This window comes from Herpailurus yagouaroundi, unplaced genomic scaffold (assembly GCF_014898765.1).
Source record: "Herpailurus yagouaroundi ecotype Mexico unplaced genomic scaffold, PumYag 67623, whole genome shotgun sequence".
Classification (NCBI taxonomy): domain Eukaryota; kingdom Metazoa; phylum Chordata; class Mammalia; order Carnivora; family Felidae; genus Herpailurus; species Herpailurus yagouaroundi.
In genome coordinates, this window is record NW_024420424.1 from 4039656 (window position 1) to 4055658 (window position 16003).

A 16003-nucleotide genomic window follows, 5' to 3' on the forward strand; every position below is an offset into this window, starting at 1 on the left:
TTTGCTTCCTGTTTCTGACATTTTTACTGGGTAGACTGCTCCTCCAGCTTGTACAGATTTCTCCAGTGTCTTGTTCTTGTGGTGCATTGTTTGGTAGCACCCCCAGCACCTTCTCCTGGTACCCATCCTTTGGTGGTTTTATAGTATATCACATGCTTCTGGTGATATACTTCCCCATGAACACATTTCTCGGGTACCCTAGAGGACTGATCCCAGAGGGTGGACTTCTATAAAGCTCCAGAGGCCAGAGTTCAGTGATTTCCGGAGGTTGTAGTTTCAGCTTGTAAGGTACCACAGCATATTTCTTGCCATTTAATGAACCTTGGCTGGCTTTATTCTCTCCAACCAAATCTGGATCTTAGCCCTAAATTGGGAGTACGGGTTGAGGGTACTATATCTCAGCTCTAGGGGTAGTGGCTATTTTATCTGCTATTATGTATCTGCTATTCCTGTATTTGTTAGAATTCTCTTTACTCCTTACTAGGTAATATCTCATTACTCCAGTTTCTTGTTGTCGTTAATAATTCTGTATCTTAAACTTTCCCTATTCAAATTACTATGTGCCTTTTCCCTCCTGATTGCACCCAGACTGATCCTGAGATGATCATTGGAAAAACAATGTCCTATAAAGTTTGAAATATGACACAAATATATTCATATTACTTTTACAGTAAGCAATTCCTGTGAAGTGGGCACAGCAAGTACTATTACCTCACATTTTATAGATGAGGAATAAGGTTCACAGAATTTAAGTAAGTTTTCCAAAATCCTATAGTCATTTTTGTTATCTGTAAAATGGGTATAACAATGGAACCTACCTCCTAGGGTAATTATAGATTAAATGAGGTGAAGTATGTAAGGTGCTTAGTACATGGTAGTGGCTTGATAAATGTTAACTTTTATATATATTGTACTTGGCTTGTAAAATATATTCAATCTCGTGTTTTGCTAAACTACTTGCAATGGGTTGTTTAGGACTTATTTGTCTTTTCAATATCTAAATTTTTTTCTTTTGGTTAATGGTATTTTTTCAAGTAGTACAGCATAACCACCAAAGATAGAACTATTGTATCAAAATTACCTTGCGTGGTTATTTCTCTCTAAGGGGAAAAAATGCTCAGAGTGAGAGCTAAACAACCCAGGCTGAGATTAGGTCAGTATAATGCAATTCTGGGTTAACTGTGATAAATGTCTAAACTCTGAGTGAGGAAACCAAATTCCTAAGAATCCATCCCTAAACTTAAAAAGGTAAAACTTTCAAATTTGAATATTTTAATGAATGTAAATGGTACATGCAGCTTAAACATAATCTCTGGTCTCACTGGGTTCCGCTTCTATTAATTACTTTTTTGGGTTAAGGCTTGAAGTGGGAACAAAATATTAAGAAACAGTAGGGAAGGAGACTCAGTTCATTACATATGTACCAATTACTCTACAAATCTTTTAATCACTTAAGACTTTAGTAACCAAATACTGCAAGTCGGTACTGTACTAAAATTTTAAGATTATATGTATTCAAAAAGATTGTTCCAAACCTTGCATACAGATACGTAATACTACAGAAAACTACCCTTGCATACAGATATGTAATACATAAAAATCCATGGTCAATGTAAAATACTTTGGCAGTAGTTGAAAATACAATTGAAAATTATCCTACAAGGGACGCCTGGGTGGCTTAGTCTGTTGGGCATCCTACTTCAGCTGAGGTCATGATCTCCTAGTGGTGAGTTAGAGACCCCCCCCCCCGCCCCCACCCCCCCTCCCATGGGTGTCTGTGTTGACAGCTTGGAGCCTGGAGCCTGCTTTGGATTCTGTGTCTCCCTCTCTCTCTGTGTCCCTCCCCCACTCATGCTTGCTCTCTTTCAAAAATAAATAAATTTAAGTTAAAAAAAATATCCTACACGAATGAGACAGACATGGCATGTGTTAAACTCACAGAAGGGGAAAAAATAAAATGCCTCATATCTGATGGCAAATTCCTCCCACAGTACCGGTTTTTAGAACTGGTCTTTATAACAATATGAACCTTGCCCCCTGGACTGGTAAGTACAACATTTAAATCTGGTACAAAAACCATTTTAAAGAGAAACGAGTGATGTCGCTATAGGGGCTCTTTTTCTTCCGTCAGTCACAAGATCCTTCAGTGACTAGCCTCTTTTCGGTGGAGGAAAAGGCAAAATAACCCTAAAGCCTCTTTGGTGACGGGACGAAAAGGAAGAAAGCCAGTTGAATCAAGTCAGCGCCTCACACATTCTTCACAACGCCAGAGGGAATGGTCCTCAATGGGAGAGTCCTACTGCCCTCACAGGAAGGGAAACTGTCTCAAGACCTCTCTTAGGAGAACGCCACCATGGAGTTTTACGGCGTCTGCCAGAGCGTCGGCCGCCAGTTTGCACCGCCCCCTGTTTCCGGGAGCGGTAGCTAGGCAACTGCCGGCGGTCTAGGAGAGTGGAGGACACTTGGTTGCTTTAGTGCTCCTAGCGGCAAATGACAAGCGCTGCAGTTCCGTCTCACAGGTTTTACCCTCTGCTCTCTCCACCCCCTTTACCCCCGTCCGCCCCTCCGCCACTTTGGCTCCTCCCCTTTCTTCTCTCAGGCTCACTTGCTCGCGCTCTTGCTCGCGCTCGTGCTCGCGCTCACTCTCACTCTCGTGCTCGCTCTCTTGCTCGCTCTCGCTCTCTCTCTCCTTCCTCCTCCGCCTCCTCTGCTCTTGGGCTAGAATATCTATGGGTCGAAACGTGATGCGATGAATCCGAGAGAGACCGAAACTAGGAAGAGGAGTGGGGCGGAAGCGGCGGGACTCCTGAGCATGGGGGCTTCACCACAATAGAGGCAGCGCCCCCACCCGCCCCCGCTAGCTCCTCCGGAGTGGAGCCCCCAAACCCCTTAGGGAAAAGGATGGCGGCGGCACCTACCCAGATAGAAGCCGGTGGGTAACTGTGTCTGGGGGCTAAGGAGATGGGGGCTTAGCTCAACGGCTGTCAGTTTCTTTTGAAAAAGCTTCTGTTTTTCTTTACCTCCCTCTCAACCTCTTTTCCCCTCTTCCGCAGAGCTGTATTACCTGATCGCTAGATTCTTGCAGTCCGGACCCTGCAACAAATCCGCTCAGGTGAGAGGGAGAAGGAGATCTGGGAGTCGTGGGGGAACGGTCCCAATGGGGAAATTGAGGCATCGGGGCGTGCGGCTTCCCTGAGAGTGAGGGAAAGGCCGGCCTTGACTAGTCCTGCCATCAGCGGCTGGGTTCGAAGTGGGGAGGGAGGAATGGGTTAATGGTCTGAGCTGCTCCTCATATTCGTTTTTCCCTTTTGCTCAGGTGCTTGTGCAGGAGCTCGAGGAGCATCAGGTACGGAGCCCCTTCGGGAAGAGGTGGGGAGGGCTGGGGTTAGACTGGAGGAAGGGGAGGGCAAGTCAGGGGCGGAGGACTGGGGCTGGGAGGGAAGCTAGGATCTGGGCACTCAGAACTGTTGTCACTGGAGTGAACCGGCTTCTTCCCTCAAAAGGGGCGGATATCGCTGGGGTCTTAACTCGCCCCTCTTTATGCCCGTGGGAGGCGGTTTTTCAGGATTTCCTCCCTCTCGGCCTCCTGCTTCCTACACTGGACTAGCTTTGAGGCAACAGCTATGTGACTCGAGAAATACGGACGCCAGAGGGTCGGGGACCAGGACCCAGGTTGGGTCGGCTTCATTGGGAGCTGAGGCTTGGCCTGTATGGTTTGCCCACCCCCCCCCACCTTTTCTTCTCTCCCGCCCCCAGTTGATTCCGCGCCGCTTAGACTGGGAGGGAAAAGAGCACCGAAGAAGCTTCGAGGATCTGGTGAGTAAAGTTTTCATTTCAACTTAACCCAACTCTTTCTCCACTCCCTCCCCACCTTGTTCCTCCAACCCGCTCCCGACCCCTCCGCCTCCCCAGCTTTAGAGCTCCTAGCTGGGCCAAAGAACGACTGCCCCTTCCCCGCTCCCTGCCAGTCAGAGAAAGGGTACCTTGCCCTTCCCTTGCCCTCCCTTATTTCCACTCGAAAACTTTGAAGAATGTGAGTTATCAGGGATGCCGTTTTGTGGATTACGAATATATTACAAACATCGAGAAAGGCCCATTGTAGGGGGAATAAGGGAGAAAAACCAGGGGGTTATCTTGGGGCACGTACCAAGGACTGACGTTGGCCAATGACAGCGTTGGTAACAGCCCAGAGTTCCGGATTAGTGGAAGAAAACTGGTTTCTGGTTGGTCCTGCCTTGAAATACGGGAACTAAGGCCAGGCTTAGTCTTTTTGTGGGGGGAGGGGGGGTACGGTGGAGGGAGCTCAGGGAGGGGAGTTAACCGACCCTGAATTGGGCAAAACGACACAATTAAAAATAATGGGAAGCATCAAACGAATTCCAAAATTTGCCGGTTTTAGGTAATCGACTACCGAATAAAAAAGCATAATTGTGTATATCATATTTTAGAAAATAGCTCATTAAATCATTATTAGATCGCATTTCTGCAGATACATTTTCATTAAACAACAACTATGGATTATGACCTTTTTGAGAATTTATGAAACAGGATCTGGGATTTAGAAGGAGATAACAATGATTATATTTTAAAATATACTTTAGTGAAGGACCAAAGGCATTGAATTGACTGTGTTGTTTCTCCTAAATATATAATCCATAGTGAACATGCACCTTCTGTTCAGCATGGATACAAAAAGGTGATCTTTTTTTAGTTTGGGGAAGATGTCGTCTCACGTTAGCCACTGGTACAGTGTGAATTGGAAGGAAATGAAAAGAGAAAGGGGTGATGTTACTAAAATCTAAATTCAGCTATCTTTCCTTCAAATAAGATCCAAATGGAGGAAGATCAAAGTTAAAGTAAGTTAAAGGGGTATGGTAGACTCTAAATATAAATAAAATGATTTAATAACACAATATTTAAACTGATTTAGTGTTCGTTTGATAATTCTTTTATATTGAATTACAATAATGAGGCCATGTTAATAGTTATTACTAAGTAATAATTTTAGTTTGCTATTTTATTTTTTGCAAATCATAAAATGCTCTAATAGTTGTGATATGGATAAATTCCAATATGGTAACAAATTTTCAGATGGATAAAAATTATTTTGTAAACACTGTATTTAATTTGTATCTATCAGTGTATTTAATTTGTAGTCAGACTTTTTGTTGGACTGCAGTCCTGCCAAAAAAAGAGGCAAAACAGTGCCTACCAATATATATTTAAACACTTTATGACTAATGTGGTTTGGAAGATAGTTTTATACTGAGGTGTATTGAAGATGTTTTCATTGACATTTATGTGTAAGCAGACCATTTTAAGTAAATAGCAAAAGGAGACTTAAAATAAAAAGCTTTTTAAAAAAAAGAAAAAGCTTTTTAAAAATTACATGATAGTAATAAAAAGCAAATGAACATCAAAATAATTAAAAACAGTACTAACCACACACAAACATAAAAAACAAAAACAAAATTCAGTTTACTAGACTTCATTTCCTTATATTACAGAGGCATATTTTTACATAACTGTAGTCAATGTCCATTTTATGCTTTATGTTTTCTTAACATTTTTTGTATATAACTATATTTGAATAGTTATTGTCATTTTAATGTTAAGAAAAGATTAAGTTTGCTATGATTTGAACTCAACATTCAGTTGAACATTTGGGTTCCTTCTAGGTTTTCACTAATATCTTTGCATAGTTAAGTAGTCTTGTTTCTTCCTTCCTTTTTTTGGATTTATTTTCCTGGGCTATTTTTCCAAAGTGGAGCTATCAGGTCAAAGGGTCTCCTCAGTTTTATAGCTTTTGTGATGTATTGTAAAATTGGTCTCCAGAAGATAATACTAATTCATGATGTCACCATCTAGGTACTTAGAGTGAGTTTTTAAATATTTTCTGAATCTTTAGGTGGCTTTAATGTGGTGAAAATAGCCCCTAGTTGATTTAATTCGTTCTCTTTTTTTCATTAGTGAGGCTTAAATTTTAGCCAGTTTTATAGTTGTTAATCCGTTTGTGTATATCCTTACATATACCTGATTTTCATTTTTGTCTTATAAATATATTGTTTGGTTTTTCATATTTCCTTACACATTTTTATTTTTATATACACAGAATTTCATCTATTGTTTGAACATTGTCTATAGTTTAGACAGTGTATCTTTTTAATTTTTCATCTTGTACACTGAAGTTTTTATTTTTCTGGGATCCAGTGTTTCTAGGAATGTTATATTTTGATGATATGGTCCTATTTTAAGTCAAAGATCTGTTTTCTACCTATAGATTTCTTTGTAAGGGAAGATGGGGTAGGGCTGAGTGAGAATTTGAACAGAAGGAAAAGAAATGGAGTGGCTGATAACTGAATGTGCTGTGATAGATTGATTGCTAGATGCATCAGTTTTATAGTTGATTAAAATTATTTCACATTTTATTTTTGATTTTGTGTGGCTTCATTGTGGGAGAGATGGATTTTTTTCTTAGGGTAGGTATTTTTTAAAATGCTGTTAGAACAATGGATTTATACAGTGTGATCTTTGATTTAGCTATATGTTTCAGGTTGAAGTTTAGGGTAAAGTATTAAGAAGTATAACCTTATATGTACTTACAGTCTTTATAAGTAGTATAATCTGATATGTTAAATTATATAGGAGTACTTCAAACTGAAGATGTATGAGGGTATAAAAAGGAAAGAATACAAATGCATGATGCAGAGGTAAAGAATTATAAAAAAGGATATCAAAATACTGAAATAAGATCACATAGCCATGCAATATGAAACAAAAATATTGCCTTTCTGTCTGTATATATACTTTTACTTAAATTGTCTATGCTGCTTACCTTGATTTATCCAGAAGAATATTAGGATAATAAGTTGGATTTCTTCAACACCTCATTATTACTGTTAGTATTATATATCTAGAAATCCTTCTTTTTTCTTTCTTAAATCTTATTTAGTGTTTTACTTATAATTTGGAACACAATTAAGGTGCTATTTTATTAAAGCTACTGGCAGGCAAGTATTGACATATCCAGATCTGAAGTGCCTTTTAAAAAATGGGCCTGTATATGAAGCGTTTGCCAGTTTATGTTGAACTATAAGGTTTTTGAATATGGCATTCAAAATAAGACATTCTAAATTAACTTTCAGAATTTTAAGTAATGATACAGGGAGAAATTTGAAGTCATGGTGAGTGTTTTCGAAGTTTGATCTGGACATTTTTCATTTCTGCTTGACTCTTGTTTACAACATAATAGAATTAGATTTGCTTCTTACAATTTATCTTATGGTAGATAATTTAAATAATTACAGATGTCTGTTCATTTTTGGTGACCCTGTTGAATTGTTGGCTATTTTATTGCTTCCTCCTTGGAGCTTTATTGGGGACTACAAACATAGTAATGAGGGGTATGTGTATGTGTGTGTGTTTAAATGAACAGTTTTTGTTAGCATACAAATTTTATATATTGAAATTGTGACTTGGAAACTTTTTTAAAGGCATGTTTTAATATTTTTTAATCATGTTAAGGGGACTTGTATCATAAGACTGAACCAAAAGCATAATTACCTTTAGGTGTGGTATATAATGTCTTTCAATTCTAGAGAAAAAAAATATATATATATATATATATATATAGCATTTTTCATCTCTAGAATTGAAAGCCTTAATTAGTGCTTTCATTTGGAGTGACATAGATTGTATTACCTTCATTTTATATTCAAAAGACTTGAAGCAATTTTATGCTGTTAAAAGAAAGTTTATCAAGATTGTATGTTCATTACTATCTTTAAAAAATATATAAGTATCTATTATGATATGTTATTGTAAGAACTTGAATCTGCATATAACTTATGCAAGTTTAAAAATATTTTCACATTATCTCATTTGATCCTCACAAAGTACTCACAAAGTACTTTAAAACACTGTATTTGAATTCCAGACATGCCTATATTTTTTTCTTAACCTTACCCGGTTCTTGTTCTCTAATTACTAATAATAGCTTAATTTGTTTATTAAATAGTAGAATGATTTCTGAGTGCTGGCAGCATAGTTATTGCATCTCTAAGTGTGGAAGTAATTTAAGTGTGTGTGATTTATTAACTGCTACATGGATACACAGCCATAGTTAGGAAGAACAGAGTGCATTTTGGGAAACCAAAAGGCATGTGCTGCTCAACCCCAATGGGATATAATGCTACCTGATAGTTCTTATGGTAGAGAGCAATCGATGCTGGAAACTAGTTTTCCTCACTTTTGATTTGCTTGAGCTACATGTACTCTTTTGCTTTCTATAATATGTTGGCTTTAACTATTTGTCTGGATTGATCATTGTCTTTTTTCACACTTTGGTCTGAGAACATATTTTCAATGATTAAAATCCTTTTGGAGATTTATCATTAGTCTTAGGAAAACTGATAACTCAATACAAATGAGATGGCATTAAGAAAGTGAAGAGAGCTGCTGTTAGGGAGTAATAATTTGGGTTGGGTGAATGTCCCTTATAAAATTTTGTCCTGAAAGCACCTTTGTCAATTTGAATATTAGTTTAGTTTGTGTTTTTGTTCTTGGTTTACTGATGTTGATTACTGATTGATTAATAAACAGGTCTTTTTTTTTTTTTTTTTTTTTTTTTTGGTAGAGAGCAAATAAGTAATTTCAAGGCAGTTTAGTGTTTGTGTTAAATTTTGGGGATGTCCTTGTTTGATATTTCTCATATAAGATTTTGTGAGTAGTATGTAGAAAAGACCATAAGATTTAGTCTGAGAGATAGCCTTTACTTGCTGAGTGACTGTGGGCAAGTTAAGTTACTTAACCTCTCAGGGATTCAGTTTCCTAAAACCCTATGTCTATTTTACAAGGTTGTTCTTGAACCAAATGAGTTAAATATGAAAGAAAGCATTTTGTTAATTAAAAATGCATCGCAAATTAATTGGTTACTGCATTTTAAAACTAGGACATAGGGGTGCCTGGGTGGGTAGGTCTGTTAAGCGGCCAACTTCATCTCATCTCATGATCTTACAGTTTGTGGGTTCAAGCCCCGCATCAGGCTCTGTGCTGACAGCTCAGAGCCTGGAGCCTGCTTCAGATTCTGTGTCTCCTCTCTCTGCCCCTCCCCCACTCATGCTCCCGCGCGCTCGCGCGCTCTCTCTCTCTCTCTCTCTCTCTCAAGAAAATGAATAAATGTTAACCAAAATTTAAAAATAGGACATAGAGGTTGAATGGGAAATGGACATCTAAAGAACTATGACCCCACAATTTATATTTTCTTAGCTAATAATCACCACCTAATTTTTATAAAATTTTTATAAGGTGAGGAGGTATAAAACAGTACCATTGGAAAAAAAGTATTTAAAAAGTGAGTGTTAGAATTGAACCTGAAATGAGTGTTTTAAAGTGCATCTGTGTTAACTCAACACAAGAAATTATTCTTATGTCAAAAGATGTTTAGTGTTGTTTGCATTATTATTAATTAGAGAAAGGCAGTTTAGTACAATGCTGGTGTAGTATTCGCTGTTGTTTGAAGTGGGAGGTATGTCTTTCTGATGTCTTGTTGCAGGGATCCTCAACCCTTCTGCTTGATCTTTTCTTATCCCGAACTTATTTTCTGTGCATTATTGATAAGTAATTTCTTGTTTTTTAAATTACCTTGTTGAAGATGTTTTCTCATCTACCATGGTAGTTTATAATAATCTGACCCTCAGTTATTATTTGTGTGATTTTCTTAACTTTTGTTAGAAGCATTTCATGATACATGTTTCTTAGGCTTATTTAATATACTAGATGGTACTGAGTTCTTTTATTGGACATTTCTTTAAGGATAAACTTCTAGAATGTGGGTGGGCTCCTTGTCCATGTCTTGACATTATCTGTCCTCCAGGTAATAGTACTTTCAGTACTTGCCTTCTTGAGGTACTGAAACCCAGAGTATACATAAGCCTAGGTGGGTTGCTCTTGACTTTCATTCCTGAGGAAATCTTAAAACTAATAAAAAAAAAATGCTGTGAACAATGATTAACGTTTTGAAAAGAAAGTGATAGGAAGCCTTAATGCTTTGTAGCTCATTGTACAAACCAGTGGTATTACTACAGTAGAAAAGCCTACCTGTTTTATTTACTTTTGTGCCCAGTTTTTTCCCTTTCCTCCTTCAAATTCAGCAAATGTTAAAACTCAACACTTTAAGATATAATATTGGATTATTGCAGACATTTATATTTTACTGAAATATAAATTTCAATATCAAAAAGAAAATAAACTTACTTTTTGTGTTTTCTTTTTTTATACATGTATTTTTTTCTCTTCAAAATCAGATGATACTCTGTGAGGTTTTTCTAAGTTCCCTTTATTTATTTATTTTTAGTTTTTAGTTTTGGAGAGAGAGTGTGTGAGTGGGGGAGAGGAACAGAGGGAGGAAGGTAGGGAGGGGGAGGGAGGGAGAGGGAGAGGGAGAGGGAGAGAGAGAGAGAATGAGAATGAATCTTAGGCCCGATGTAGGACTTGATCCCATGACTCTGGGATTATGACCTGAGCTGAAATCAGGAGTCAGATGGACACTCAACCCACTGAGCCACCCAGGCGCCCCTCTGCGAGTTATTTATTATTATTATTTTTTTAACTTAACATCATGGAGGAGAATCTTAAACACTGAGGGATATTATGTTAGTCATTGTGCAGAGTACATTTACTGGGTAGGGGTACCTTTCTCTTTGTCTGGAATGCCTTCCTTTCCCTTTGTCTATCTTATGAATTTTCACTTAGGCTTCAAGTGTGCAATTGGACAAAAACCCCTACTCCTAGGCTGATGTAGGTACTGTATTTCTTTGCTTCTAATTAGCCCTCTGTACTAACCTCTAGGCATTTATAGTTTTGATTTATTTACTAGTTTGTTTCCCCTTCTGGGACTATGGGTTCCCTTAGGGCAGGAGTTTAATCTTCCCATCTCATCTCTGTATTTGAAATGCCTGAATGAATGAATGCATGAGTGAATGATTTTGTTTTTGTTTTACAAGTCATATGAGGTAGTTATCATTACTCCTGTTTTACAGATGCAGAAGCTCAGGCTCTCAGACTGAGTAACTCTGCAGGTCACATAAGTAGGAACTGAGGATGGTAAAAAATTGAAATCTAAGTCCTTTCTACTGTATCACACTGCCAGAAGCAGTAACAGCTAGTAAATTTTAGAGCCTGAATAATCTAGTCTTCCAGATTTCAAAGTACTATTTGATGTATTTAAAGGCTTGCTGTATTTTTCAAAATCTATCTTGTTTTCTGTCTCTAAATATAAAAAAGATCATGTGACTAATTTTTTGCATGTGCTTCTCCCCTCCCCCCACACCAAAAAAATTTAAAATCTCGGATAAAATGTTATATTTCACTTTTTCAACATATGGTCCCAGTTTGATTCTTCATTTTACCTGTGCAATCATGATCTTAGAAAACAAAACACAGAAACAATTATCTCTTTTATTTGTTTTTTTGGAGTTAACTTATCCTATATTTTCTAAAGCCAAGGTAAAAATGTTATCATTGCTATATGAAAATTAGTATTTCAAATGTAGTGCTTGTTGGTATGGGCCTTGTACCTTGAAATTAGGTACCTTTTGCATTTTATTCAATTCCCAGCTGTATTCCTTTTAACTAACTATGATGAGTAGGATCATGTCTGTGAACTCCCTGGTCTTCTCACTTGTCATAATAATTCTGAAGTGTGGTGATTCAGTTGTTAGATTTGGTATATATCCTATCTTCCGATCAAGCCAGTCTTCCTATCAAGAAGGCTTCATTTAATTTCTTTCAGTTTATTTGAATTTATAGTTTTATTTTTTTTGCAGTCTTTTTGTTAGTTATCTTAATAATTTTCCAACTGCTTTAATAAGACAGTAATAGAGCAGTGGACAGGAAAACACAGATTTCTGTACATTCATTGTGATCACTAGACTTCACTTCTCTGGATCTGTCTTTCCTACTATAAGATGTGAAGTTAGGTTAATTATGCACAAGGATACTTATAATTCAAACATTCTATAATTTAATTCCTTGGAGCTGTTTTACAGAATAATATAGAAGTTTGTAATATACTTTTGAACTTTGTTTTTAGAGAATGCTTTTCTTCTGCAAATATCAAAGTACTTGTTGTGTTGTTGGCCATTATATTCCAGAGAGAAAAATGTGGTTAAATAACTGAAATTAGAGTATTTGAGCTTTAATTGAAAAGAGGGGCTTATAATATGTTACAAATTTCATAGAATATTTTAATGCATACATTTTATATTATATTATATTATTATTATATTCATACATAATTCTAATATAGAATTTTTTAAAACTTAGAAGAGTAATTATTGAGAGTAGATGAGTTTATATGCCAAAAAAGATCACCTTTAAAAAATTCCAACTTTAATCAAAGCAGATGGATTGAAATAAATGTCGACTACCAGTTATAAGTCCTGAAATTTGATTTAGAAGAAACTATTATTGCAAGAACTGAGCTGATAGAGTTTGAAAGCCTGTTAATGTTATTTAAAGGAGACACTAGCATGTTCAAATTCAAATGTATTGTTATTGGTGTTGTGTTGATAGAATCTATATTTCTCTACCATTGTTTCATATTCAAATTTTTATTGATTATAGGGGAATGGACTCTTTGAATGGGACCATTTAGAAATTAAGCAATATGTAATTGTATAGGGTGGAATTCAAACTTGTGAAATTTATTTAATAATTTATAATTTAAAAAATCTTCAAGAATTTGGATGTAGAAAGGCCTTGTTTTGGTTGATTAATTAATGATTCCGTATTTTAAAATTATTACTGAGGAATTGATTGAAAAATTTACATAAATGGCTCAAAATCATTTGTTTCTATAAAATGAAGTAGCCAGGCAACTTAAGATGTCAGTTTAAGATATAATTCTGACAGATTTTTTTTAAGTTTATTTATTTATTTAGGGAGAGACAGAGAGAGTGAGCAGGGTTGGGGTAAGAGAGAGAAGGAGAGAGAGAATCCCAAGCAGGCTCCTCGCTATCAGTGCGAAGCCTGATGTTGGGCTCGAACTCATGACCTGAGCCAGAACCAAGAGTCGGACCTAACTGACTGAGCTACCCAGGTGCCCTCGACAGATTTTCTATAAGAGGATAATTCTAAAAATTCATATTAGCGGGGCACCTGGGTGGCTCAGTCAGTTGAGCATCTGACTTCGGCTCAGGTCAGGATCTCGTGAGTTCGAGCCCTGTGTTGGGCTCTGTGCTGACAGCTCAGAGCCTGGAGCCTGTTTCAGATTCTGTCTCCCTCTCTCTGCCCCTTCCCTGGCTATGTTGTGTCTCTCAAAAATGAATAAATGTTAAAAAAATTAAAAAAAAATTCGTATTAGAGAGCTCCTATTTTCTGGATTATATTGCAATTCTAGGAAGGGATTAGCTCTTAAGATGGTAATGGGATAAAAAAAAAAAGAAAATTGATACAAAAAAAAGTGCCAGTAAAGACATAAACTACCATCCTGTGTAAAGCCTTTGTGTAGTGTGTACTTGATGCAAAAGTAATGGCTGATAATGCAAGCCGAGTGTATCTGAGACAGTGTTGGTGGGAAAAAATGCATAAACTATTACAGATGTTCATATGCAGTATTTTGCTTTGAGATATGTATTTTCTGGGGTACTAACTCTATTTGCCTTTAGGCATATTTAGGAAATGTTCTAATGTGGAGAGAATGAATTACAAACTAGGATTTTAGGATATCAGTGTCTGTGGATAACAGATATTTAGATTGAACTGAATCATTAGCTGCTTTGACTTTAATATTACCTGTATATTTTACTGAGAGATGGTTCTATGTAGGAATTTGCCTCAAAAACAAAACTAGAAATGTGAGAGATAACTTAAAGGAATTTGCTTGATCCTTTTTCCCAATTCAGAAGTTAAACCTTGTAGATGCAAATATAACATAATCAGGCTAAGTTGTCATTCTTTTTGAGTAGCTTGACAGTTCCCAGGCCTCAGTTATTTTGACAGATTAAAATTAATTTTTGCTGGGATTTAAAAAAGATAATTGGCAGGAAATAATTTTTAAAAATCACAATAGAATTACTTCTTCCCAGAATTCTGAATACATGTTGGATTGTAGTTCTTCGACCTATGTTTTATAAGAAAACAAAAAAGGTACCTTGATAGGACAATCTAACATTTTTCCTCTGAGTTCATGTGATATTTCTTACAGATAGACTTTACTTTGGTTTTTGTACGTTCATTGATTCATTAAACAAATATTTATCTGGAACATACATAATTTCTTCTTTCATGGTCATTAGGGATGATTTACAAAATTATTCTCTCATGTTGTATTGTTCTTGACCTGGTGGTAATATACTGATGATACAAATATATATATGTGTGTGTGTGTGTATGTATATATATATTTGCATTTATTGTTCATTCTCTCCCTCACCCTTTATGTCAAGATGAGAATGTAGATGTTCTTTTTATCTGAATATTTTTAATAGTCTAGTTTTCTGTTTGCTCCTTTATTTTTTTATGTTTTTAATGTTTATTTATTTATTTTGAGAGAGACAGAGATAGCACAAGTGGGGGAGGGGCAGAGAGAGAGAGAATCCCAAGCATGCTCCCCACTGTCAACGTTGAGCCCAATGCAGGGCCTGAATCCATTAAACCATGAGATCATGACATGAGCTGAAACCAAGAGTTGGACACTTAACTGACTGAGCCACCCAGGCGCCCCTCTGTTTGCTTCTTTAAATAATTAGGTATATGAAACACATCATGGACTTGAACATTAGCTTAGATTAAAAAAATGAAGTTTTGTTGTTTCATTTTCTCACTCCTGTCTACCTATGTTAACCATCTTCAGAAATTTGCTTGTGTGTTTTAAAAACGAGTTAATGTTGCAATGAATTTTGAGTATATATAGCTTAGTTGTTTAGAACATAGTATTTATAAAATCATTAATTGGATACTGTTTTAGAAACCAGTTAACTATTTTTTAGGAAAACCAGTTCTGCTTTATGAAGCAAATTTGGGATTTGGGTGAGAGTTTGGTGCAAGTAATAACTTTGCCTTCTTATCATTTATATAGAATCTAGGTCCTCTGATTTTTGATCTGTTCATCACTAGTGAATAAATCAAGTACAAGTAGAGTTTACCCATTGTCTTTGTACTTTAATTTTAGGCATGCTCACTTTTGCTGTTTTGCAACACTTATTTCATAAGATTAACAGCTAAGCAAATGATTTAATCAAGGCATGTAAAAGTAAGTTTGAGTGTCATATCATTTAAATGTTAACATTTAAAAAAATTTTTAACATTTATTTATTATTGAGAGACAGACACAGAGTGTGAGCAGGGGAGGGGTAGAGAGAGGGGGAGACATAGAATCTGAAGTAGGCTCCAGGCTCTGAGCTGTCAGCACAGAGCCCGACACGGGGCTTGAACGCACAAACTGCCAGATCATGACCTGAGCCGAAGTCGGTCGCTTAACCAACTGAGCCACCCAGGTGCCCCAAAATGTTATCATTTAGATGTGCTTAATTTTTGTAGCTCGCTCTTTAGTTTGACTGAAGTATTAAATAGTTAAAATATTATTTTCCTTATTCTTTATTTAAAAATTGCACTTTGTTCCATGATGAAATAGTTTGTTAATGGACTGGTTATGTTTTTAAACCAAATTGGTTTTCCTGTTTTATTTATGCTTTTTAGGTGGCAGCCAATGCACACATTCCTCCAGACTACCTCCTTAAAATTTGTGAGCGGATTGGCCCCTTACTAGATAAGGAGATCCCTCAGAGCGTTCCTGGGGTACAGACATTACTGGGTGTTGGTCGGCAGTCTCTGTTACGGGATGCCAAAGGTAAGATTTTCACAGTTTTTAGAGGAAGGAGTGGAGAACAGCATATTTTTATGTTAAGTAAATGTTCCCATGCTTTTCTAAATACTAATTTTCTTCTAGTTTTTCTTATTTTGACAATCTTATTTTTATTTTCTTAGTTTACAGGTAAATATT

The 16003-nt window shown here is 36.5% G+C and overlaps 1 protein-coding gene across 4 annotated transcripts in view; it reads left to right on the top strand.

Moving 5' to 3' along the window:
• The first annotated feature begins 2626 nt into the window (after nucleotides 1-2626).
• Nucleotides 2627-16003, top strand: part of BRWD3 (bromodomain and WD repeat domain containing 3) — a 226521-nt gene continuing 213144 nt past the window's right edge. For 3 of the 4 annotated variants that reach the window (XM_040467901.1, XM_040467903.1, XM_040467902.1), the window contains exons 1-5: nucleotides 2627-2932; nucleotides 3054-3112; nucleotides 3317-3346; nucleotides 3757-3816; nucleotides 15700-15850. In XM_040467901.1, coding sequence (XP_040323835.1) covers nucleotides 2902-2932; nucleotides 3054-3112; nucleotides 3317-3346; nucleotides 3757-3816; nucleotides 15700-15850 — 331 coding nt within the window. In that variant the 5' untranslated portion in view covers nucleotides 2627-2901. The remainder of the gene's footprint in view (nucleotides 2933-3053; nucleotides 3113-3316; nucleotides 3347-3756; nucleotides 3817-15699; nucleotides 15851-16003) is intronic. The other variant, XM_040467905.1, reaches the window with a different exon arrangement.